This window comes from Sphaeramia orbicularis, chromosome 16 (assembly GCF_902148855.1).
Source record: "Sphaeramia orbicularis chromosome 16, fSphaOr1.1, whole genome shotgun sequence".
Taxonomy (NCBI): domain Eukaryota; kingdom Metazoa; phylum Chordata; class Actinopteri; order Kurtiformes; family Apogonidae; genus Sphaeramia; species Sphaeramia orbicularis.
In genome coordinates this window covers 32,153,660-32,181,491 of record NC_043972.1, presented here as the reverse complement: position 1 = coordinate 32,181,491, position 27,832 = coordinate 32,153,660, and the positions used below count along the sequence as shown (strand labels likewise).

Here is a 27,832-nt window from a genome sequence, read left to right as displayed (position 1 = left end):
TAAAATCAAATCAGCACATGATAAAAGAGCTGTGGTCAGTAAAAATGTTAGCTGTTCATTACTGCATTGTCTTGAAAGTGTATATCCTTTTGCTATCTTCTAAAATGGTCCATATGTTTATCAAAGTATGCAAAGTGACTTTTTAATACCACAGATTTGTAATCAAGACTATGGGCTTGTCATAATAGTCATTGATTTAATTGTTGCAGCTCAAATTTAAGTGGCATACTTCAGTGTGCTGTGGTGATGTTACATTTTGACAGATTGCCACAAAGACATTCGTGTACTGAAGATAAACTGCCATGTTATTTCATCAGGCATCTATCAAGCTGTCTAGACAGTTCAATAATTAATGAGTATTCTAAACCTTTAAAACATCTAACTATTTAATGAGCAGTTATGCTTCAAGGACAAGCATTTAGCATTGCTACGGATCATTAGTTGTACATATTACTTGTAATTGCTTAAAGTTCTTTGAAACTTCAGGTCTCTTGGGTCTGTCATGAGTCTAGTAGCAAAGATCCATCACGTTAGTTGTACGTTACAGAACAAGTGCTTTATTTTCATACCGTAATGTAACTGCAGTGATACTTTAACATCTGTACAAATGCAAAACAAAATGGAGACAATGCCATTACAGACACAAAAAATGTACAAAGTTATGCAGGCGAGAATGGATTCATCAGTTCATTACATATAAACAAATGTATTTAAGCACTGAAATGAGCCTCGACATACAACGAAAGGCAACAAGTGCTATGCAAACATTATTTACACACATGTACCACACATTTACTCCCTTCAAAAAGAAAGGTGGTTGCATTACATGTACAGGGTTACAGAAATTAAAGACAGTATGTACAATATTTATAGTTTTAGATTTAAAATAATACAATTATAACATCATTAACGTGTAGGAGTCAGTCTCCACCTTTCACACAAATCCACACAGACACACACAAGGAATTTCCATCTGTCCTCTTTTTTTTCTGCCTATGCAGTCACCAATGGATGAAACTAGACTCTTGTTTTTAATGCTAAAATAGCAAAATCCTCCTAATGATTCCAGTTGAAAGTATTTTGAGGTCATTTACCATATTTTCACATGCAAAAGGTTAATTTGGAATGGTCTAATAAACTAGATATGGTTTTGAGAACACAACCAAATATAAGGCAAGCTTCATTTCAAAGGGTTGGTACGACAAAGCCCTTTTCAAGAGAATCAATTTCTCTGTCTCATATATACTCATAAAACACTGCACATACAGACGCCAAGGTTAAGACATGATATAAACAGTCCAAGTGCCTCTGTAAAATGTAGATGTAACTCATTATGAGAATAAAGACAATCTTTATTTCACATGTAAGCTTCCTTCATTAATAGTAAAACTGGAGCTCTTGAGTGTTTTACAGAACAAAGGGCTACAAACTAAACCACAGAACCCAGTGATGCAGGGTCCTTAATGAGCCTCATCTTACAATATGAGCTCAAAGTTCTCTTGGTACATAGATAGATATGTAATGCATGCCAGGCACAGTTTCTCCATAAAGCCAAATACATTACGTTTTTTCGCTGGTGTGTGAAAAGGGGGTTCACTGAGAATTACTCGGACCTTAATATGGCTATTCTACCCTCTGGCGGGACAGAGGACAAAGTGCATAGACAGCTCTGTGATCGCTCCACCTGTCAGTGGAATGTATTTCATCCATCCTACTGTAAAACACAGTGCATTATGGTCATCATGCTACTGAAGCAACATTCCTGGTCATAAGGAAGAGAGAGGAACGCGAGAAGGCATTAAGTTTCAAGGCTGGAAGGGAAATCGAAAGCCTATATCATTATCAGTACATCCATCGCCAATCTGAAACACACACGATGCCTGAGAAAGAAGGACTGATGCAGAGGTCAGAGGTCAAATGGGTAGCGGCTGTTCTTCTCCTCTGTAAGCTGATTTTGCCCTAAACATGCAGCAGACATCTTCGACAAAGCCAGTAACAGATACAAATCTGATCATTCAGACTCAACGTGGTTTGATTGTTTTGAAGAAAAAGTGATGATAATTAGGGGCATTCTGCTGCCAACCAAAAAACTGTAAAAGTATTCAGGCACATTGTGACATTTTTTGAACGGACAGATATAAACTGCTCATTTTCAGAAAACACTTTGCCTGTCATGGGTTGTCAGTCAAAAAAAAGAAAAAGAAAAAAGAAAAATCATGCTCACAAACGTTCTGTCTTTACCACACACCTGTTCTCTCTACACATCTGCTGAACTTAGTTCCACAGAGGAAACATTTTACATATTCACATGCACACATACAGATGTACTCCAGCACACATACACATAAGTATGCACGCACTTGAATGTTATATTCATTTGGATCCAGATGCACAAACACACAAAAAGAGGCCACAATATTTAAAGCTTCAGTTGGTCCTGGAGAGCGGAGGAGTTTGTTTTAACTCCCAAGCTGCCTCACTGGTATCACAGTGTACAGTTCTATAGCTACAACAGCACTGCATGTCCTCTGGACCAGACTGGCTTGGCCGTGCTGATCCCAGTAAGGACATACATTAGATGATCAATGTAATGGGATGTATTGCTTCCATTTGATCATATTCATTTACATTTCCATGTTAATGTCGCAAAACTCTTTAAGAACACCACTAACAGGGATAAGATTAACAGTCATACAGGTTGTTTTTTTTCTAGAAAACATCATGGCGACAGTTTGACTTAAACTTAGAAAACAACCTAGAGGCAGCAACGTCCTGCACACATATTCAGAGTATGACTATGTGTATTATCATCCATGACATACTCTGTATTTTACACATGCTGCATACACTTTTCCACATGTGACACAGAGACGTATTCAGTCCATCAGGTACGCCGAAATATAAGGGCTGCTTATAGAGATGACAGACCGAGGCTTAAGTCCATTTCCTCTGGTTCTGTGTCCAACTTGGTCCATCTTGTACCATTTAACAACAGAAAAAAGTCACTTAAAAGTTGCATGAGATTAGCAAAGCTCTCTTTCCACTAAGCACAAAAAAGCAGATTAAAAAAAGAGACAATAAACCATAGAACATGTATGCGTTAATAGGGTCTGTCTATAAAAATACATACTGTAGCTACTGTATAAAGATCAGCCTCACAGGCCTTTGAGGTTTTTCTTGATGAAGAGAAGGGAGGGGGGGGCAGCATGTGCAGCTGCTGACCCTCAGAGAGCAGGGGTGGTGTGGGTCAGAGTCTCTCTGGTCTCTAGTGAATGGGGTTAATGTCTGTGCGGTGGTTGGCTTGCCCGTGCACACTGTTGCCCCCTACAGTCGTGGTGGAGGTGGTGATGGTGTTGTGCTGAATGACCTGCTGCTGGGAGCACACCGGCGCTGGACTCCCCGCTGGACTACTCTCTGGACCTGAGGACACAGCGGAGAAATCAGTGAGCACAGGCAAATTGAATTACTCTGTATGTGTGTGTCCAATTTCCTTTGTCATTTTAACACAGCTGTGGCGCTTTGGGCAATGATTCTAATTTTGTCTCACATCTGTTGCTCTTTGCATCTTGGTTGTGTTTGTAATCTAGGCTCTAATATAAAAAAAATCAATACAGGAGATGCTATGACTAACCTATTAATCAATTTGTTGCCAACAAAATAAATTAACATTTTTTTGTTTTGTTTTTTAATTTTAGAGGAATAAGTCTACTTTTTCTGGTTTATTTACTCCAGACTACTCCTGAGGACAGTGAACAATACATTTAGAACCAGGACCGAACAACATTTTTTAGAAAGTCATCTTGGGCTCGCAAAAACACAAATAATATTTTTTCCACCATTTTCTGACATTTTCTGGACCAAACAACTAATTTATTCATTGAGAAAATAATCAACAGATTCATCATCAGTGAAATAAATCATTAGTTGCAGCTGTAAAACATGTTGACTATGCTTACTCCAGTTAACCCTTTATTGGGCAAGTGACTATTTTTGGTAATTACAAGACAGTGACAGCAACAGTTACAGTGAAGGAATAATCTCAGATCCAAAGTGGTCTACAGGGTCTGTAAGGTCCACCTCTGCGCTGAGGCCCAATCCAACAACAACAACAAAAAAAGATTTTTTTGTTGTTTTTTGTTGTTGTTGTTGTTGTTTTGTTTTTTTTTTATATGTAGTTCTTGGATTTTATTTTATTTTTTGCCACTTACAGGCAAGGAAGTAAATATGGTAACTTCATTTACCTTGATTTTCTACACAACAATAACATATTTTTGAAAGATTTCACAACAACACACTAAGGTTGAAATTTAGAATTTCAGAGTATTTCCCTATAAAGGGTCAAAGGCAATAACAAGGCAAAATTACAGTGCAGGTGCAGGTGTAAATCAGTGACCTCCAAACTGTACATAGCAGCTTTGAAATACCATGTGTGTCAAAATAAACACAGATCAAATTTCATTATTACAAACCCATAGTTTTATTAAGCAAAAAAGATAAATTTCAGACCAACTACACTGTAAATTCACACCTCATGTCTCACCTGTCAACAACAGACCATAAATGGATAACACAAAAATGGAAAAATGAATCATTCAACTCCATAAACATGCCTGATGAATTTTGGACACATTGAAGGTGACATCTGTACACAAGCTAGACTCATCAATGAAAGTCTCTCCCAGCCCAGTCTGGGAGTTGGCGCTCTTCGTTATAAAAGAACCATTCAGCCAAGAGGGATGTGAGCCTTATTTTCCTGCGCTAAAGCCACACAGGGAGGTGCCTTATCCTAATTACATGGAAATGTCACTTGTATCTGTATCAAAGGGTGGGGCTCTGATGTCATGCATGGCTGCGCTGAGGCCCAATCCAACAATCAGTGAGATCCGGGGACGTCGAGGAGACTTTGGATGCCTATGCGAAGCTTGTGACATCTTTCTCATGTTGAGTCTGAGCCGCCTCTGTGAATGGAGGTGCTGTCAGACAGAAAAATAGGTCCCATATGGGATTCAGACTATCAACTCCCAGTACAGGGTGTGCGGCAATTCTACGTCAAAGGGAAGAGTCTTAGAGAGAGCATGGGAGATGGAAATCGACACATGGCTGCCACTGTGCATCCATCACACTTTACTCTGGAGGGTTTAGATCTTTTCCTTTATGACAGTGTGCATATATTTTCACTGCAGTGTTATCTGGACTGTGGGTCTAAAGCACAAAGATGAAGGTGTGTTTTTGGTCAAACTTCCAAATGTGAGTGTGTGTTTGTGTTTGAGCTACTCACTGAGGTAACCTTGGGACTCTTTCTGCATAGTGGTAATGGGACAGTCCTTGTGTGTGAGGAGAAGCTGCTTGAGTTGGGTCACCTCGTTCTTCAGCATCGTCACCTCATTCTGAAAAAGAAAAGAAAAACACATTCCCTTTCTTTAACTAAAGCTCATGTCCGATTGCTGATATCAGATCAATACATCAGATTAATGAATAAAATGTAGATGTTACAAATATCAAACTGGTATCATCATCTCTGGTAATGTCTAGGTCTATGTACTAGTAAGAATATGGTGATACAAAATTAATCATAATACAGAGGTTATGATTTATTTGGTTGATATACATTGTAATACTATAATTAAACCAAGTATTTTTTCTGCTTTAATTTTAGAAAATTGTATAACTGTATAAGGAATGCCATATACATAAAATCTGAGAAAAAAAAAACATTGGAGTTGAAGATTCAGTTGAGTGATGATATTATCTTTGAGTTAGGTCTTTAAACACAATGGATGTGGAAAAGAAATGATATTACAAATAATATAGTATTTTTGTCAAGTCGATTGATATTTTGTTAAATCTCTAGTAATATTATGCTTTGAATGAAGAGCCAAGTTTATTTATTTATTTAATACCTGAAGCTGCATGTTGGTCTGAGTAAGCTCCTCTGCTTTCTTCTCTAATGACATCACCCAGACTTTTCTCTTCTGTCTGCATCTTGTTGCCGCTGCTCTGTTGCGCTCTAGAAACTTTCGTCGCCGCTCATCCGGATCCTCGTCCACTACTCGTCTGCGCCGTCCTCCGCTTGGAGGCGGACTCTGCAGCGTCTGTGTGGGCTGCATCTGCTGGGTTGCAGGTGACATCTGAAACACAGTGGAGGGATATCGGCATCACTGAGCTGTCTGATAAGACAGTGTTTGTCTGCCATCATCAACTAGACATGTAAGCGTCCTGACACACCTGGAAAATAGCCAGCCACCTGTCTGCTGTCACCGTTCCACTGCCATCAAAGTCTCCTGCCTCCAAACAAGCATCTATACATTACCTCCAGCAGTTATTCCACGTCTGGCAACTTCCCCAAAAACAACATCTGCTTGTGCCACGTGCCCTGTGAGCCCGTCTGTGGGCGTCAGGAGTGACTGAGTGAATGAGTGACTGGGCTGATTCACCAAGCTGCCCACCTTGTTAAAGAGGTGTCAGGAAGCAGTTTTCCACCGCCCACTTCCACTCAGACTAACTCCACCAGACACCGTCAAAAGGCCCATTTCTAAAACTCTACATGCACTGACAGATCTTGACATGTACTTGGCAAGGTCAAGTGTTTTCAGTCTTCAGATCATTACCATTTTTATGAGAACCATGGAAAATACAAGCTGCTTTAATGGCCCCTGTGCATACACTGAGTGTTGTTTTAATGCCTTAATGGTACATTTGGAACATACAGTGAATTGCATTTCTTGATGCTGGACAGTCCTTCATCCCAAATGCCTGGCATTGCAGCAAGCGTTAGACAATGCAAGGACAAAGTCTCTCACATCATGTTTTTTTAATGTTCTGAGCCATGCCTTTCTACTGTACTTTCTTTCGATTAATATTAAACTAAATATATTCACAACTAAGATGTTCCAGCACTATAAGCCAAGGACGTCTGCTCAACATCAGGACCAGCATTTATAAAACCTCTGCTTGAGACACCTGGAGCATGTTGTGGCCAGATAATAGTAGCTTGGCAGTGAATGAGGGTGTGGAGCATAGTTTCCAAAAGACAGTCTTGAGCATCTTTTATAATAGCCAATTTATGGCCGCTTCTTGACCTCTTCCCTCCATGGCAACTATTCGACATTGACCTGTAGCTGACCAACGTCAACGGAAAAAGTCACCTTTGAGATGGCTGCCAGGAAAGTACTTCGCATTATGGCCACAGCAAAGGGAAATGTGTTTGTCCAGTGACTTACTGTGAATTTGGAGCATCGTTTCAGCACACCTGACCACTAATAGCTGACTTGAAAACTGCTGAAAGGGCGACTAAAGCACTGCCCTGTTTTAGTCACAGTGGCTTCTAGCTATATAAAAGGTTTTAATGTGCACTGTAGTTAATGTGTTATTGAACTTGTGGCTTTGCCTTTGGGCTGTCTGAAAGCTTCTGTTCTCCTGGGAATAGTGCTTACCTGTGAGGCAGAGTGCATTGGAGGGTGCGGCGAAGTCTGGTGTGGGTGACCGGGATGGAGGTGAGGATTGTGGGAGTTGTGGTGGGGGTTGTGTCCTTGTGGGTGGTGGTGTCCTCCCTGGCTGTGCCCCTGGTTGTGGTGGTGATGTCCATGATGCTGGTACGCGTGGGGAGGGGCTTGCAGGTGCTGGTGCGGGTGCGAGTGCATGTGGTGGTGGGCGCTTTGCTCCTGCCGCGATGACATCATCTCCATCATGTGACCCATGGAGTTCATGTTGCCGTTGGCAATGGCACCAGGGTGGTGTGAAAGTGCAGCCTTCAGCCTCTGCAGAGACAAGACAAGATAGTAATAAAATACAAGTTTGTGCATGTTCATCTATCAGTGTGCTGATTGGCAGTCGTTACTGAGTGGACACTGCTGAGCATGAGATGATGAACAGCTCCATAAATCCAAGTGTCAGAAGAACAAATCAAAGCCACTTAGGCTGTCCTCTGTCTCTCCTTCAATCCTGTCACTCTCCCTCTTTACCTCCCATGGTTCCCCTCCCACCAGCCCCTCTTTTCATATTCCTAATAGCCTCTTTTCCTCATAAGCACATGCATGTGTGTGTGTGTTTCTGGATGTCTGCCCATGAGATGAGCTCGCTGGCAAGGTGTAAGTCTCAGACTGCTCCCTCAGTGTTGACCCAGCAGAAGGTTTGTTGCTTTAACCATGTGGTCTACTTAGGCCTGACTGAGTGGGTGTCTCTGAGCAGCCTAGGAGGGAGACTTGGAAAGAGGTGTGCTTGTATTTTTGTGTTTACCAATCCAGCTCTCTTCAAGAGTCTGTTTTTCTGGGCATTACATGAAGACAAATACAAGACCAGAAAAAAATAAACTAAAACGTACAAGTGCTAAAATATGTCTTCAAGCTTCTTATGTTGTCCTCAAGCTTAGACATACCAAAAAAACAAAACAAAAAAACCCCAAACTCATGTCCACAACCTGTTATTACTTATTTAGATTCTAATGTTTAGACATAACAGGTTAACAGTGTTAAGACTGTAAAACACATCATTTTTACAGCATTCCTGATCAGAATAAATTCTTGTACATAAATGCTGTCTGGTTTTAAATACGGTCAGAACTGAAAACAGCAGCAGGACTGAAAACAAAAGGCATTCATTTCAAGGCTACTGTTGTGAATTCCACAAAGTTTTCTATTCTCTTTCCCAGGTCTCTTTTTCCTTTCTGAACTCCCTTCCCCCTTCTCCCAGCTGCTGTCAGTAAGTCCACGCTGTGTCCAGGGTCCATATCTTTTAACAACCTTCACATTCATGATTCCCATAGGGAATGGCATCCAGCTGGTCTGGATCATAGAGCTAGGACATGACCAGAGCACAACATCAGCCCTTCACTCCTCGCTCACATTGTCTATGCATGGAAAGCTTTTTACCAGAAGGGAGGCTATATAGTGTACTAAATCATTTTAGTAATGGTGCAGTCAAAAATGAGCATGAAGCACTGATTCGTGCAATATTTTACAAAATATGTGTTTGTACAATCGTTTACGGCATATTCTCAGCTTTCCCTCAACATTTCATCCATTAAGGAAAGAGCTACACATGAAACCAGCACAGTGAAATTATGGGCTTGTCAAGCCTGTTTTGTGTGAGTGCAGTTTCTGCCTGTCATAGCAAAGAATGCCTCGCACACTGACACAGTGTCATTTCTGACAATACAGATTCTTTCTTTTTTCCACATTAGGACTAAATTTTCTCTCAGTATGTATCTGATCACACCTTAACACCTGGTAACTGACCTAAGTAGACCCTCAGTGACACAACGTTCAAGGGGCCACATCCCTTCCTCTTTGTGACCACTGAAATCACCAAATACAAATAGCAGCCTACAGCTTCAGTCATACTGAAACTTACTTGAGGTGACAAACACTAGTGACAAGCCTCTGACCTCATATTGTTAATATTTTCCCTAGTCAAAGACAAAGTTGATTAAACTAATTGCCAGTCGAAATATCCACAAAGTTTTGCTCTGGATTAAAATTAGGAACAACAATAAACATCTAGTAAATAAATTTAAAGGAGCTTACAGATCAATCATTGCCATCCGTGTTGACAAGGACATCTTCTGTGTATCACAGGATGAATGTTGAGGCTGACAGCCCTCACAAAACACCTTCCCCTTAGCCGTCAGCTTGTCAGTCAGCACCGGAGAGGTGAGGCCCACCCCTCTTGTGAAACAGAAAACCAATCAGTGTTTGACAATCTCCTGCCACTCAGTTACACAGCAGGTACTCACCTGAATAAACGGAAGCTAAAGGAATCTGTAGGCTGCCTGTTTACCTGTGCATTGTAGTTTTGTGGTCCTACTTATGTCTGTGTGTCAGTGTGCAGCTGTTGGAGATGGCTGACTTCTTGCCAAAAACAGACCAGTAAAGAAGGACAGAGGAGGTAAAGGGAGGTGAGGGGGACAGTGATAAAGAGAGAAAACCAGGGGTGGGGGGAGATTAGATGGCTTCTCGTGTCTCCTCCCCACACACCATCAGTATAAGACAGAGTGCTCATTTATCAGTGCCTGAAAGAGCAGTCCAGCTGGCAGAGCTGTGCTATCTGTTTATTAATTGAATTAGCCTGCATCTGAAGAGGCCCATGAGTGTCAAAGTACAGAGGCAGGTCAAAGTGCCTGAACCACTCCACCAGCCTTAGTGGAGATAATATACAGGACAGACAACAGGAAATAATCATGCATAAGGGGTCATGCATCTGTACTTATAAGACCAAGACAATAAAATCAGACTAGGTTTACCAAGCAAAATGCAATGATTGGGCTGAAACATAAATATTGAAAGTAAAACATATCTGGCAGAAACAATATAGAACAAGAAGAAGAACAAAAAAGAACAACATTGAAGAGATGAAGGAAAAACTAGTAAAATGAGACTACTGACTATTCAGTAAGTACTGTTTTTACAAGAACAGATGAAAATTCAACAGCAGACCTTACACAATCAACTACAGTTAATATTTTGTCAAAAGAGAAAACTCTTACCACACTTGATGCTTATTCCTGAAGCTATCGCTGGACAAGTGCCTGCTACTGCTCCATCTGGGGTTGAGACACAGCTCAGTTAAACCCAGCTCGGCCAAATCTTAAGTCTTTGTATCCAGAACCACAGTGACGCAACTAAAGGACGTTAGCAGAGCGATGATGAGCAGGCTGTGATTCCTAAACACCTTCATCAGGCTCCCTAATGCCTCTTGAACACATGGTTGTATTTCCCCAGACTCGACTAAGCACAAGAACTTAACCACCACATGCATTTCACTCTAATAACACACACACATACATATACATTTCTCCTGCAGCAACATGGCTACCACAGAAAACAGTCATTAAATCAGTGCAGGTGTGAGCCTGTGGCGGTGCAGGGCATGCACAGATGGGATGGCACAGACTCAGCCCAACCACTGTCTGCCCTGCTGGGTCATATTTTAGAAAAGTGTTAGAAAAACAAAAAAGAAACAACAAGAAGATGAGTCGTCTATGACACCATAAAAGCACGGTCAGCTTTAGTCTCAGATAAATCTATAAACTATCAACTATATTTCTGTAACCACATTCATTTGACACTACATTTCATACATTCTGTCAGTGCACTGAAAGTAGCAAGCTTATTGATTTTCCATTGTTAAAAACACCATCCCTGTTCCAGCTATCTTCTGCCCAGGGGGCAGCTATCTCCTCCCAGACCTTTGCCCCCTGACCCATCCACTCTCACTGCTTTTTTAGGTTCTTTCATTTATGTGGTTTCAGAGATACCAGGTGATCACCCATTAATGATATTTATTAATGGCTGCTTCCTCTCTGACACGGGGGGCTTTGAGTGATGTCCCTGTGAGTGCTCTGGGCACATCCGGAGAACACACTCAGGTTTCTGCTCGCCAGATGACTTCATATCTATTAACCCTGGGACGAGAAAGCAAGAGCATGGAGCAGGTACAAAGGGAAGGGACCACGCCTGCCTCAGGATGGGTAAATCAAACCCAGTGAGGTCAGGGTGAGCACTTTTATTCCCCTTAAAAGTGGAGCAGTGTACTATCAGGGGACCTGTGGCCCTCTGGCGCCTTACAGCGGGTTAGAAAGATTTAACCAGTCTGTGGAGTCATCATTTAAGCACAAAAAGATCAGTTTCAAATGAGATCTGCTGCTTCACATACAATATAAGAGTTCACAGGGAAATATTAAAGCTTCTGTTTACCTCTCTGGTTAGCAGAATGAGATGTTTAGTGATCACATTTAAACTCTTCCACCTCTGCATAGTAGGAGCAGGTGACAAACTGAAGGAAACATTTCTCCCAGGATGACACCACCCTTGTCCATAGCACAAGGGGTCACTGAATGTCTAAATTCCACCTACAAACGCCTACAAGAGATTCCAGACTGACATGTTAGACAGTGCTCTTCACAACCATTGACAAAACACCAACTGAAGAATAATATTTCTTCCTTCCAGCAGAGTTCGAAAACTTGCATTAAAACACGTCTTATAAATTACATTGTTTCATTTCAAGTCAGTTTTTTCATTAAGCATACACTAATTACAATGCAATGTCTGCAAACAAGAAAATTAAACGGTTTTGTCATGATACTAATATTTGTTAACCAGAATGTCATTATTAGTGCCTAAAATGTCACAATCAAATCTATAGGCACCATTCAGGCAGTTTGTCAATTCATTTTGTGGTACAGTTTCCTAAACCAAATGCCACCTCTGCTCCAAAACTTAAAACCATACTTAAAATCAATCCCCTGCAGAGCTGTTCACTGTTCACGTCATACAAAGGATATAAACAGTTTTTCCACACATGGTCTCAACAAGCAAAAAACCCCTAAAAATGACTATAATTCCTGTTAATCAGATTGAACACCTTATTAAGATATATTTGTAGGTTATCATAACTATAACTTAGCAGTATGTGTGTAAGCTTAGGCCTCAGAGCTCACACTCTGAACCCAACATGGGTTCACATCTGCAGTTGAAAGCAGGAGTTTGGCTCTGCTACGTTGCCAAGCACTGAGAGGATCTAATTCCATCCTCCTCATCTCCTCCACCACTACCCACCAGTGCCGGCCTGCACACCCACACTCTGTCCCCTAAAACTCCACACCCCCATTAGTTCAATTTTATTAGATTTCCCTCTCGCCCAGAGAGGCAGTAACATCCCCCCGCACTCTCTCTCTCTCTCTCTTGCACACACACCTCTTCCCTGTTCCTCCACCCCCTCTCCCTCTGCTTGCCAAGAGCTGGGGACTGTTAAACTGATTTCCTCAGGGAACAGCAAGGCAGACAGTCTGATGGGAGCGCTCGGCTATAATGTCGCCCCCTCTGTCCTTTCTCGAATCCTGGGCCAAGCTGATCATAGCTGAGCCGACAGGGCCTCGCTGTGGTTCCAGACACAGACGGAGAGATGGACATAGACTGGCTGTTCTGCCAGGACCAGACGTACTGGTGGTGCTCAGAGGAACCATGGCGGTATGGGCGCAGCAAGACACACGCCCACTGAGGAGCATGCTCCAAAGCATGCGCTCATACTCTTGGCAGCTTCTCCACCCTGTCAAGTTAATGGATGGGCCTCTGACTCCAGTCTGTATATCCCCACTGTTCCTTCTCTTGTAAAGCCCTGCTCCAGTGCAGCCTACATGGTTATCGCTACACCCACTGCCATCATCTTGAATACAGAGAATGTCTGAGTGAGAGAGTGTGAAAGAGCACGATAATAAATGCCAACATAAGTCTTAATTTGTAACTTCAAAAATAACAAGCAAACTGTGCATTCATTAAATTAGTAAAAGTAACTTGAAACTTGATTCATGAAAATTCCTAAAATGACAGGCTTCTAGTATCTGTGTCCATGCCACCACATTTATGTACATTTTAACCAGTGGGTATATGATTAAAAATAAAAGCTCCTACTGAGTTTTAATCAGACTCCTGTAGCAAACAATTTTCTTTCTTGCATCAAACAAACAGTCAAGTCATGTTTTTTTTGGATTTTGTTAAGATACGACATTCCTCTTGTGCTCCAATATGTCCATCAGTTTGCCTTTCCAAATATGAAAAGAAGAATTCAGTGTAAAAGTAATCATATGAGGAGAAGAAAACAAGTCAACATTAAAAGCACAAAGAAGTCCAATTTATTTGAGAGATTAGGGTGTGACCTAACTGATCAATACTGATTATACTTTATCAGACTAAATAATCTTTATCCAATTGCGCTCCAGTGTTTGTGTGGTTTTTGTGGAGTCCAGTGAGCATCTCGGTCCCTGCTCAGCCTCCAGGGGGGCTCAGGGTGCCTGGATCAGTCCAGTCTGGCCCGCGTGGTGATGGCAGCTGGTTTACCCAAGCTTGGCTCGGCCAGAGCTCGATCCTATTCACTGTCCCTGAACCATGACCAAATAGCCTTCACATACACCTCCCATCAGCACAGCTAAAATAACAAGCAGTCATCCAAAGACAAACAGATGCAACACTCTGCAGTACAAATGCAACCCTCGTCCATAACCCCACCCACGCAGTCGCGCAAAGACGGATACACAGGCAGAGGCTGAGGCATCACCCTCACATACTTAACCACTCAGATAAAAAATGTATACAGAGAGCACAATGTCAATCTGAAGTTCATGTATAAAATGCAGCAATCGTAGCCACCCTCAGAGAGTGCAGACCTCTGCCAAGGCCAACAGTTCACTCTTCCTCTTGTTCCACAGTATTACTGAACCGCAAAAGTGCAAATTCTGACTTACGTTTTCCTTAACTGGTTGGTTTAACTGATGATAACAAATGTTTTCTAATATGTGATTGGTGATAGTAAGTGGACAGCTTATTTTTTTTATTTAACTGTGGCCATTTTCATTTGTGAGTAACATTGGAGCACTCTAAGGTTAATAAGAAAATGAAAAATAATTCCAGGATTCCTTTTAATTCAAATATAGACAGTTTACCTTTGGCATGTGCCCTACATTTCAAATTTCATAAAAATTAGAGCCATAATTTATATGTAATCCTACTAACAGATGTATATATGGATAGAGGAAACTGTAAACAGGGGGAGATAATCTGTTATGACCTATAATCATCTGGAATATGTCACACATGCAGCCACAAACCAATCAGGAGGACGTGGCATCCCATGTACAGAAGGACAGTAGGATTTTGCCTTTTGCCACACACACACACACACACACACACATATATATATATATATATATATATATATATATATATATATATATATATATATATATATATATATATATATATATACCATGTGTTTATATACAGGGTGTCCCATAAGTCTCCATACATAGGAAAAATAAACGTTTCTTGACATAAACCATTTTTATGTATATAATATGCTCTATATGACTGTCATTTTGTCGGGAACACATTTCAATGCGTGTCCTCCACTGCTGAAGAACTATAAAGAAGAAATATAAAGAAATACATTTTAGAACCATATGTATTATGTCTCCTATGTATGGAGACTTATGGGACACCCTGTGTGTGTGTGTGTGTGTATATATATATATATATATATATATATATATATATATATATATATATCTATATAGGCGGTCCTAGGAACAGCTAAGATCCTGCGCAGAACCCTCAGGCTTCCAGGCCTCTAGTAGAAGACCCGTGTCTGAAGGAGACACCACCCTGGTGGGCAAGAAAAAGATATAAAATCCAAGACAGAACAGTTGTTTCAAGTTGTTTTGTTTCAGTTGTTTAACTGAAACTGTTGAAGGTGCTTAATAAACACGTTAAGTGGATATATATTCCCTTCTTTTCTGAGTCTGTTTGCTCATGCTGAATGAAATGCGATAAATATACATTAAAAATGAATGATATTTAATCATGATTAATCAAAATGAATCCACAGCAACCCTGTGATTAATCTGATTGACAGCATTAATATATATATATGTATACACACACACACACACACACACACACACACACACACACACACAGTATATATACAGTGCTATGATTGCAACAACAAAGTCTAAATGAGGAGCACTAATTAGAATACATAGCTGCATCACCTTGACCTTATGGCTCAGAGAAAAAAAACACTTGCATCAAATAATAGAAGGCGCAGTGAGTCCCTGTCCTGTGTCCAGCACTGATACACTGTGGCCCTCTTCTGCTCAAACAACTTGCCTCCATAGCAAACAGAAAACCTAAAACCTTTTTTGCATTTAACATCCTCATATTGAATGCTCTCTCCATATCTTAACATATCATAGCATGTATCTTGTGTCCCTGTTTAATTGCTGTTTATCACACTCTAACACTTCCACATGTTTACTTTACTGACCACATATACGTATGTACATAAAAGATCTGTATTCAAAACTATGTTCAAACTCCAACTGGATGGTTTTCTCTAGCCTTCCTAGTCCACAGTGAATGTGGGTAGTGGTGCCAATTCAGTGAAAGAAAGCCACACACAGAATCACGTGCACATATGTAAACATATACAGCCCACATACTCTACGGTTTGGTGAAGTACGGTTACAGCGCCCAGATTCAGCTGTGCTCTTAGCTCACCGTCTCTCTCCAATGACATCATACCCTGACAATGCCACCATTCATACAGATGTTGCTTACAAAACCTAGAGTTAGACTCCTATTGTGTGCTGCTCCTCCTCACAACAAGACGTTTAGCCAGAGGTGCTCCCCTGCTATGGTGGAGGAAAATAAATGGAACACGTAATAGGGTTACCATGTACAACTCTAATGGTTTAACTGCTTACAAATGATTTCATACTGAGCTAATCATTCAATCAATCACCATGGCACAGAGTTAAAACCTGATACAAACACAAGTGCTTCGTGTTTCTTTTAGGTATTTTATTTTCGAACATATGTTTTATGCAGCATTCTCATTTTTTCACTTGTTTAATGTTTATGGCCAAACTTTAACTTCAGTCATCTGTCAGCTGGTTGCAATTCCATACTCATACAGAAATGTTGAAACAGTAAAGGGTGTGTAAATGAAATGTAAAAGTTACATTAGTGTTGCAGAAACACTTCGATTATTGGTCCTCCTGTGTACTATGAAATGTTTCTTTAAGAGACGCACTGTTTTTTTCCTCTCCTCAAGTAAAAAGGAGTACATTTAGAGCATGCCAGGAATTATGTCATCCACCCATCTTATGCCAGCACCACAGCCAAGAGAGCTGCAATGAAGGAACATATAGTATTGTTTACCTCATAAAAAACTCAGCACCTAGGCTGATGCTTAGTGACAAATTTATTGTCCTTAGTAACAATGTAAACAATAGATAATTGGGAGATAATAAATAACACATTTTGTACACCAGCACCAAAACCATTTCAAGCTGCCTCTGTCTGAAATTAGCAGGCGAGGGGGATGTGGAAAGCATGGAGCTCATTTAAAAAGGATCCAAAAAAACAAAACAAAACAAAACAAGTCCACCACTTCGACATGGGTCCCACTGACATAAGCTGAGTCATGTCCCATAGCTGGCGCTCACAGACGTTAGTACAGGCCTGCTTGATAAGGGCTTGTTTGGGCTTCCCTTGTAGCAGATGAATAATGATAGTGAATGTCTTTCATCATACAAACAAACATATCAAACCATCTGTGCAGAAGGGGGTTCAGAGGAGAATACAGTACAAGTCTATGTGAGCCTGTCCATACAGCATTTGAGTCTCACTGTTTATTCTTCTTCGTCGTTTTGAAGTACCTTACTGTCTGTGTGCATATTTGTGTGTCCGTCTAACTATGTGACACCGTGCAAAGGAGGACGACGCAGAGCCGGAGCAGGCTGTGTGTGTGTGACTGTTCACGAGGCCCTGTGGAGAACTGGCTCTGAGCGCTGACGTAATGCTTTGGCCGGCGTGCTGTGGAACTTGGCCTCCTCTCTGCAGAGTTTCCTCCACGCTGCGAGGGTCAACTATCCCACAACCACCAGCACACAACACGCACCATTCTATTCCCCAGACCACAACAGAACAAAACACAACCACACCCGGCACCATGAGCACCCGATCCTTAGCAAAAAAGAAAAACACTTGACCCAAAACTAATAAAACACTCCAATCTCAGCAGCGCTTTCAGGCAACAAACCAAGAGCATTAAGGGAAAACATACAAGCCGGTTACTACACGGTCGGGCTTTGCTGAACCACTTAAATGATAGCACTTAAGGAGAAGAAGGAGATAGGAGAAAACAAAGATGGGCACTGATGCAGAGATACAGTCTTTGGCCCAGAGAGCACAAACAGAGAACTTATAGTGAGATATGAGTCCCCAAGGGGCCACAGCAGTCCTTCGACTCATTAACTATTTACACCAGAGACAGGCCTCCCGGCTGCTCTGGCCCACCACAAAATCAATTAGCCTTCATTAGCCCAGGCTCTGAGGCCACTGCACGGTCTCTCTGGCAGGGGAGGGTTAATCCTGCTTCCACGGCCTCCAGTTACCACAAAATATCACACAATCACCAGTGCACACATACTTGCATACATGCATGCACACAACAGGAAACTAGGCCAACCAAAAGTCCTTTCATGTCACTCACAAAGAATTTTTTCCAATTTCTCACCCTCGTTCACCATTTGGTGTCTCAGAGTATCGATACCATCTCTCGCTTTTCAACTCCCTCGCTCACTGTGCATGTCTATCTATTTCCTTCATGTCTGTCAAAGTCCCACTCAATCCCCTTCTCCGCTCTCACAATGTAAACGCTGAGCAGAAAAGAGTGCATCCAGATCCGTGCCTGGAGGGTGTGGGGTTACAGTGCGGAGATTTCCCATTGGCGGAAAGTCAACATGGTTGGGGTAATGCGATTAGAGCCGGATTGAGAACGTCGCAGGGGACACATGGGCCTGATCATGGCCCAGTTATCCGATAGTGAGGCCGTATTTATCGACCTGGCCCAGGCGCGGATATTACAGACATTAGAGACCCGGTCTATGCTTATGAAACCTACGCTAGAGATTGCACCCTGATAACAAAATTAGTCTCTCACTTTCTGTCCATAATCATGGAATTCCATCAGTTGCGTTCAGACATCAGGGAGCTGAATCTCAATTGATCCACATTTGGTTGCTGTGCCTCATGTCTGAATGGCCAACTAACCAGAAAGTTGCATGGACGAGGGGCCTGCAGCCATTTAGTGACTGCATATGTTTATGGGAGGCCTAACAGAGCATTTACAATTCAATTACATAGATAGGAGGAGAAAAAAGAGTAAGATGTGTCTGGATGACGGCCAGAGGAGAGATAAGCCTAATACACTAATATTGTGTTACCCCAGCGTGTTACCATAGGAACAGTTGAGGAGATTCAAAAGACTACAAAGACGATCAATCTTGAGAGAGCAGGAGGAAGAGGGAGAATTAAATGCCCTGGGAATGCTCCCGCTCTCCTTTATCAGAGCAATAACTCTTCTAATGACCTCTGCTACCTCTCTCTCTCCCCAAGATGTTTCTCTACGGCAAATCAGCTATCAGTGAACTGTTCCAAACACAATGAGCAGCCAAAGTGCTTTTCATTATAGTTTGTGATTTTTTTGATATCCAAGACATGACACTCTATGAAGCCTTTTTTTTTTCATTTTTCAAGGCTATTTATTTTGAAAACATAGGTTGGCTGGTGGTCATGTTGCTACAGTATTAATCAATTCATATCACCTCGATTGTTACTGTTTATCCTTCTGGCATTAATCAGAGGTAGACTGTCAGTCACTGGCATTTGAATGCAGCCGTGCAAGTATGCAAAGTCAAACTGAGTAGAAGGACTTTCTCTCTCTCTCTCTCTCTCTCTCTCTCTCTCTCCTTCCCTCCCTCACTCTTCATCTTTCTCTTTTTCTTTTTCTTTCAGTCATCTTCTATGCCTCTTTAACTCCCAGGACCCGTCTCTTTTCTGTCTCTCTTCTCTCTCAGCTACGTCTTATTCCAAATGCTCTAACTGCCTGCTTTGTGAAGGATGAGGTCATTTGATTTTTTCCCCACTGTGTTAAACTAGTGCTAACAAGTTGCAGGACCTACAGAACATGTTCTGTACATTAAGATATACATCAGGCAGGCAGTGGGCAGCACAGCCACAGCCACATAAAGGGCCCTTTATTCCAGCCAGAGTCTCCAGTGCTGCACTGGCAGGTTCAGACACAGCTTTGATTACACACCAAATGATGAAATCCACGCAGACCTAAGAGTACAGCTTTGCTGGCACAGCTCAGTGGAAAAGAGAGTTGCAACACTTAGTGTGTGTGTGTATGTTTAAATGTGTATATATCCATGTGAATTTGCGTATATACTCACCATTTTGGCCTCTGAGTGCATAGAGGGAATGTGAGTGGAGGAGCAGGAGTTGCTGTGGGCAGGACCTTGCATACCCATCATATTGGAGCCCATAGACATTTGTCTCTCCATCTGAATGACAACAACAGGAAAAGTCATAAAAGTCAGAAGTGTTGACATGTCAACCAATAAAACAAAAGCATTTGCAATGCACGCATGATGAATTTATTATCTATGCTATTTGTGGAGAATTTCATGCCTTTATGAAATTACATCTCTGCTTTCACAGAAGTGTTTTAAGTATTAGGCTCTCTCTCCTGCCCAGTGGGCAACAGGGGATGAGATGAGAGAGCATGAGAGCCTGATTTCACATGACAGGCTGCCCTGTGCACAGCTCTGTGTGATGATAACTGGAGTTGACCCAAAACAGGAAGCCAACACGGAGGGACTTAACACAGGAAGCTAGTGCACCAGGGCTGTGTGTGTTTCTGATAATAGTGTGGTGAGTGTCAGTCAGGCTAACACATCAAACCATCCCCTCTCAGAGCAGGATGTGTTGAATAGGTGCACAACATAAGTGTGAATGTCACGAAATGCATTAGAACCTGTAGTGTTTGTGCATGGCCATCTTCACCCCGGTCATCATGGTCATGTGTCAAAGCTGAGACCTGAATGTGAGGAAATCAGCTGGTAATCCAACAGGGGTGAGAGGTCACCTGCATAGGGTGATGGTGTGAGTCGTGTTCACAGTGCAGTGTATGCAGGAGAGAAGAAACCTTTGTGTGAGTGTCTACAAGCATACATGTGTGTGAGCTGTTGCGGCCTCCCAGCTGCTGAACTCTGGGTGGTGTAGCTGCCTCCGTGGGGAACGTCCCCCTCCCACCCCTCACCCCCCCTGCCTGACCCCCCACTCTCCCCCTCGTCCACAGAGACTCAGGGCTAGAACCTGACACACAGCCTTAATTGCACTAAGTGTGTTTTGTGTAAAAATATCACCCAAACCTGCACCCCTTTCCTGAACCGTCAATCTTCTCCAAAATCGCTTAGCTCTTAATTTAATAAACATGGGAGGGTTTTTTTTCCATACCATAAACACGGGCTGTCTTGTGTTACAATGAGAACATATGTTGTATCATTAGAATCCTGATACGAGGAGCTTTCTCTAGGTTGTTATGATTCCCCACTTCCCAATATGAACCCTCTAAATCTTTTTGGCTTAATTACAATAAAGTTTAAGCCCAGAGGCGTAATCGTCTATTTCCACAAGAGATGACTTTGGTGATAAACTCTGTTAAGTCATTTTAAAGGTGACAGAAAACATCTAAAACAAGCAAACTTAATGCTTAATATGTAGTCTGAATGTCCCCTCTGCTCACTTGTGAGCGACTGACTTTGCTTCCACATGTGCGTCCATGAGGGACTGTACTCTGTGCTCAGTTGTGCACTCACAGGCATTAGTACAGCGGAGGAGCCAGGCATGGTCGGGTCTGGCAGGGTTCCAGGCATGGAGGCTGGCAGAGGCTGTCTCTGTCTGTTTCGTAGGTGCAGCAGTGAGGACAGAGAGCCGGGGACAGGCCTGAGAGGACACACATAAATACAGACACTTGAACACACCATATATTCAACATGCATATGTTACAACAAAGTCTTTACTATGTAATAATGAAAACAACAAGCAAATCTAATGACTTTTACCAACACCAGTGCTACTAGAAATATTACTACTAATTATTGTTGCTGTTTATATGTGTTGTATCTTCCTACTCCTTTTTGACCATGCAAAATTCAGACTTGTATGTGCTTGAAGATAGATTCTGTACATTTAAATGTTATTTTGTTTTTGTCTTAATTTGCTTCGTTTTGTTTTATTTTGTTTCTTTGCATGTTTTAAATAAATAAATAAATACATACACACATACATAAATACATCTAAATATGTCATATGTAAAAATTTCACAAAAGCTATGTATTGCCCAAAGGTTTCGATCAAATTAAATTGATGAATTAAACTGCTATGATTAAAAACAATGTTATGCTATTCACAAATAGCTATTGGTAAAGACTATAAAACTATGTCAGTTTTATTCTATAGCACAGTAGTGTTTGTCTGAGTTTAGTTTGTTCCTTCTTTTTTTTTTTTATCTATTGTTTATTCATTTATGTTGGTTTGAGTGGTATATGCGGAAAAATTATTGAGATACACTGAACTAAACTAAGTATACATTGGCCTATAGGTGCAGACCATCAACAACAAAATCCTGGTATGAAGCCCAGCTGACAGCTCTTGTTGCATGTTGTTCCCCATCATGTTCACCCTCCTTTTCCTATAATCCATTTGTGATTGCTTATCGCTGGGGCATATTTTCCCAGAATTTCAAACCAATATAACATGTTCCAATGAGAATGACTTGTGTGATTCGTGATGTGCTTTTTATTCTTAATTTTTCTCCAATGGGATGGATTCACCATTGGTGAAGGAGAGATTAATGAAAGAGTGTATTAAGAACCACTGAACTATGACAGTTACACTGTGAGAAAGAAACTGCTCTGCCAACATAATAGCAATTTCAAACATATTCATTTTACTTTTATGCTAATAAAGAACTACGGTTTTTCCCAAGCCTCTTTCTTTTATAGTTTCCACTTGTTCCTGGTACAGCAAAGTCAAAATGAAAAACAGAGTGTGTGGCTGTACATTCAATTTGCAATAGAAAGCTGAGGCATCTTGGAAGTTTTTGGATGTACTTTAAACAAGTGCAGTTCATGTAGTGCAGTGGATGAATAATGATGATGATGATGATGAATGAATAATATTTGTCATAACAACCACACAAGACGTGCATGACGAGAATCACATTTAGAAACTGCTACAGTGGTGGGAGCCCTGTGGGGAAATGTCCCCCAGTGACCACAAAGTGTGTGCGGACCAATGGTCCTCTCCACACTCATGGCCACATCGATAAATCACATGTGCAAATGCTCGGGCTGTACTTAAACTATTGACAGCGGTCCTGTCTCAGTCACTGGCTCAGAACTGTAGCCATCCAAACACAGAGACCACTCTCATCTGCCCAGAGTGACATCATGTATACAACTGCCACCAAATCCCTGCTTGTAAGAAAACTGATTCCCAGCTGCATGGCGCTACTAAACGTATATGCATATTGAAAGCATTTAGTCCCAACAGCTTACAAAACACCAGCATTTAATACATGATTCTTTAATAACCTTTATCAGGAAAATCAATAATTCTCCAGTTATCAGTATCATTAGGATGAATGCTGCCACTCACCAGTCAATAAAGCTCCATTTCCTTGAGCATTTAGAAATTAGTGCAAACAAGAAGCATTTAGGGTAGCTGTGTTCAGCGGGTTAATGTAATCAATTGACCACATCAGAGCTTGGATTACCGTAATAGTGAGCAGTGAGGGAGTGATGGCCAAATAGGGGTGTACCAGAGCAAACGGTCCCCCACCTGAATAAATACCTGTATTTTTCCAGACCTAAATATGTGCATTTATGCTCCAGACATTTTAGATTGCTCCACACACACATAGAACCATTACCATCCCGACTGTGTGTCATTTCTGTCTAACATCCCAATTTATCACAATCACACTCATTTAACCGCACATATGACATCTGCGCAACACTACGAATCCAAACATTTCCACATGGGAAAAGTCCTGAAAGTACAATGAGGTAGCTGAACACTACATCAACACAGCTCCTTCTGCCACACTACCAGCGTTCAAGAGATGAAATAACAAGGCAGCAGCAGTTGATTTTAGTGATAAAACAGTATTTCTGGATTTTACTCACTGTGATGACTGCCTCATTAGTGGGGTTTTTTCACTTTAGTTGTCAAATGGTATTTTCTATGGCAGTTCTTATGTCCAAAGCCAAAAACTATGTTAAATTAAGCTCCTTTACACTGAGTCATCACAATATTTTATTTCAAAAGCAGAGTTTAACAAGGTTGATTTATTTTTTCATGACATATATTTTAATATTTGATTCACTATAATATTTATGTGCCTTATACTATGTACTGTTTTTTACTATCTTTAAAACACCTTTTACCCATTGAGGAAAAACTATAATAGACTTCTCCCATTGCACTAACGTTAAAAAAAACAAACAAAAAAAAAAACAATTCAAAATATGTGCAGGAACTGGTACAATATGACATCTGTCTGAATGTCAAAAACATAAAGAACATCTCACAAAAACAAAAATAACTACTAAAAAAGTCATCTATATAAAACAGTAATGACATTCCTTTATAAATATCCTAAGTGTCAAATAGACAATACAATGGACTCAGACAGAGCTACAGTTCTCCACAGTGCATCACTGGCAGAGCAGAGGTTAGTTTACAGTTCAGACAGGTTACTGACTATGTGGCAGGTTGGGCTTTTGCATCTAGAGAAGAAAGGCCTCTTTGAAGCCTTCACAGTTTGCATTGCTGAGGTTTAGCAATGCTCACCTGCAGCAGGGCAGGGGGAGGATGAACACGGCATCCGTCAACACCACACACACCACGACACAAACTGTGTGTGCAGTGGGGAGGTAAAAACAACACCAACATCTCACAGCCCTTCCCCTGGGGATTAGTTGGACTTTGTGCTGACTATGCTGATTAATAAAGATATCTCAGGCTGACATTGTCATTTGTATATTGTTGATTGTACAGATTGTAACCACATTATTTTTACAGCATATAATTACATCATCAGTAGGCTTGAAAGGGGTTAGCTAACATTTACACACACTCATATACTTGCATAAAGTTTGTGTTTGAGTTTGTGTTATGCTGGGTGCTGGTCATTTAGGTCTACATTTACTAATGTCACATCCTGTTGCAACATGAACATCACCTTTTGAGTTTTTCTTTTTGGAGATTCAGCTCCAGTCATCTACACAGAGAACAGCATTAAGGCTGTTATCATGGATGTAGCAACCCTAGAGAGTTAGTTAAGGTGCTCATTTTTCAAAGTACATTACAATCTAATCACACATTAAAAGCAATTAGTTCATGTACATTTTTTCCCATATGTTCTATATTTTACCTCTGACAATTGCATTAATCATATACAGTAAGAGCCGGATCTACTAAGATCCCAATTTGTATGTACTAATTTGTGTGCGCAATCTAGAATTTTGCGTGTGGGGTTGAACCACGGTTTGCGGGTGATTTACTAAGGATTGTTTGCGCAAATAACAACAGGTGGAAAGTCTTCGAGACCGCCCTATTTAAATAAAGATTTTGCATGTGCTACTGGTTGTTGTCATGGAGACAATACGCTGGAAAAACTGCTCAGGGATACACCAGCACTAATGGCAACAGTGCACTGGAGTGGTCCAGATGCACAGAAATGTAACGTTGTAAGGAGTTTTGTCATAGAAGGTATGACTCCTCCTTGTGACTGGCCCCAGATCATCCCCTAGTTCATTTAGAAGTTCTAAAATGGCATTGCTGGGCAGCGGCACCAAATTCATTTTAGAGGTGGAGGGGCCATGGGGGTTGTTGGATTGAATGACTGTCAGCTGCACATAGTTTTGTCACACTGTAGCCTAATGTCAGTGTGTATTTTTAATCACAATCATCAGATCAAGTGAAAAAATAGCCTTTGCTACAAGAGTTTCATAAAGTGGGGGTGGGGGCATACATCTCAATTATTTTTTCTTCTGTCATTCCAAAAATGTTCACACAAGGGGGAAAAATCTTGTTGAATTGTTTTGATGTCTTCTTCTTGCGACAATAACCACTTCCATGTGTGCATGATTACGCATCCAAACCATTTGCACCTCCCTTTGAGACATGTTAAATATAGACGCAGTTTCTATGAGCAAAATTGCTTTCAGGTTTGATAAATCACTTTGCGTGAGCTAAATTAAAATATTTACATTTCCTCCTCCCAGCACACGCGTGTAAACGCCCCATATTGCATATGCATTACCGCACACATACTAACTGGATGCAGATGCGCTATTTTGCACCTTTGAAAGATGCAACCCTTAGTGCACACTGTTAGTAAATCATTTTGTACATTTTTTTGCGAGTGCAATGAGTTTGCACATGTTTTTATACACGCCAACCTTTAGTAGATCCGGCCCTAAGTGTTTATTTTTCAAAGCACATGTAATCTAAAGTGATCAGTTCCACTCTCACAAATTAAGTAATTTACCATTTTAAATTGCCTTCAATGGCAGTATGTTAAAGGTTCAGTATGGAATATTAGCATGTGCTGGTTTGCTTACACACTTGTACTGGAACTGATTGTTGTTTGATGCATTTCTAAGTTAATAGTAGCTAATGTTGCACACTGCTGCAGCTGTAGAGGAGCAGAAGAGAGGGAATGATGAATTAGGAGCAAATGAGAGAATTTCTGTGGAAAAATCAAGCCAAGTCCTCTACATAGTGATTAGTGTATTGTGGAAGTTATCATGGCTGTAGGTAACCAAGACTGTCGTTAGCTTAGTAATGGAGTCAGCGAACATCAAGGACAACTCCCAAGACAACACAGACTCCAACACAAACTTCGGAAGTCTTATGAGGTTCTGAGCTTTTGTTCAGACATAACAGTCTGTCTAAAGATACCATAGTGTGATTCGATAATAATTTTCTCTATTGCACCCACATTTTTAAAAGCAAACATGTTAAAAGCAAAAATGCATTGTGTTATCTTTAGCTGCTATTTTACAAACTATTTTATTTCTTTTTTTACTCTTTTTTGCACTTTATTATCTGTTCACCTGTGAATACATGAAGGGCCCGTTTACTGGAGTCAGCAGCTTCATGTGTAAGAATCAGTGTGTGTGCATATTGTGTGAATGTTCATCAAGCCCTGTGTGAACATGTGTGTATGCATGTATGTGAGTGAATAATGACAGGCTGTGGCTCCACTGAGGGGATTGATAATAGCCTGGGCTGTGGGCCCCGGGGGACAGCAGGTAGACACTCTGCAGTCCTGACCCTGCACTCTCACATTACTGAGTGCCTTGCTCTCAGCCCGGCTTCCTCCACAATCCCCGCCCCAGAACCACCATCCAACCATCTCCCCCGCCCACCTTCGCTTCACCATGACATCATTGCTAGACCTTCTTTCCTTCCTAAGGCCGTCTTTTGCTTTTTCTCCCATGCTTTACAGTCCATTGCTTTAAGTTATCCCCCATCACACTGCTGTTTTTCTCCACAGATTTGACAACCACTCATTGTCCTGATAATCCCATATAACTCTTTCTGGACCCCTCAGGGTGGCCACACTTGCTCTAACCTGCAAATCCTGCTGTCTGCGCCCACACTAAGTTTTACTGTCCGAGTCTCCACGGTCCCAACTCCAGCTCAAGTACTGGGACTTAAACACAAGGGGGTTGGCGTTCGTCCAAGAGGAGCAAGAGAGAGAGGGAGAGAGAGAGAGGTGCAGTCAGTTCACTGACTCATATCCTTCCCTTTCTGACTCTGCTCCAGCAATGATGTAATGCTCTTGGCTTTTCGCCCTCCCCCCACCCTGTGCCTGCCTACCCCCAGATTTCTGTCCCTCCCTCCTCTCGCTTTTCCCTCTCTTTCCCTCCTTGACTCGTCCAACATCGCTGCACTCACTCCTCACTGGGTGAAGTCACTGTGAGCTCTGGGTAGACACAGCAGCTAAAAACTTTCGAACGTAACCAAAACAGCCCAGGGCCAACTTCCAGACGTTCGGGAGACGGTGGTGCAGTCGCCATGGGAACGGAGGTAAACAGAGAGAGAAACAAGGGCCTCAAACAGCTTGCAGCTGCCTGGCTCTCTGAGTAAACACTACACAGGACCTGCCCCTGATTTACTGCCTTTAATCACTGGTGGGAGGAGAGTGCCATGGGGTTTGGACTGAGGAAATAATACGAATCTGATCAAATAAATCAGCACTAATGGGTTACGACACAAGCTGACTTTTATTAGTGAGCTTGCAGAGGAATGGATGCTGGGAGGGTGCTACACTCCAAAGGATGGTGGGATAGATCTGGGATGGGGTGTCCTCACATTAGTGAGCCTCAAGCTGAGTAAAACCATGCCAAAGC

At 41.5% G+C, this 27,832-nt stretch overlaps 1 protein-coding gene across 3 annotated transcripts in view; it reads right to left on the bottom strand.

The window, feature by feature from the left end:
• Positions 1-537: 537 nt before the first annotated feature.
• creb5b (cAMP responsive element binding protein 5b) overlaps positions 538-27,832 on the bottom strand; it is a 41,545-nt gene continuing 14,250 nt past the window's right edge. For 2 of the 3 annotated variants that reach the window (XM_030158304.1, XM_030158305.1), the window contains exons 6-11: positions 21,221-21,347; positions 19,793-19,903; positions 7,434-7,757; positions 5,901-6,128; positions 5,279-5,387; positions 3,266-3,420 (exon numbers count right to left, since the gene is read on the bottom strand). In XM_030158304.1, the coding sequence (XP_030014164.1) occupies positions 3,266-3,420; positions 5,279-5,387; positions 5,901-6,128; positions 7,434-7,757; positions 19,793-19,903; positions 21,221-21,347 (1,054 nt within the window). Of the gene's footprint in view, positions 3,421-5,278; positions 5,388-5,900; positions 6,129-7,433; positions 7,758-19,792; positions 19,904-21,220; positions 21,348-27,832 lie in introns of all 3 variants that reach the window. The other variant, XM_030158303.1, reaches the window with a different exon arrangement.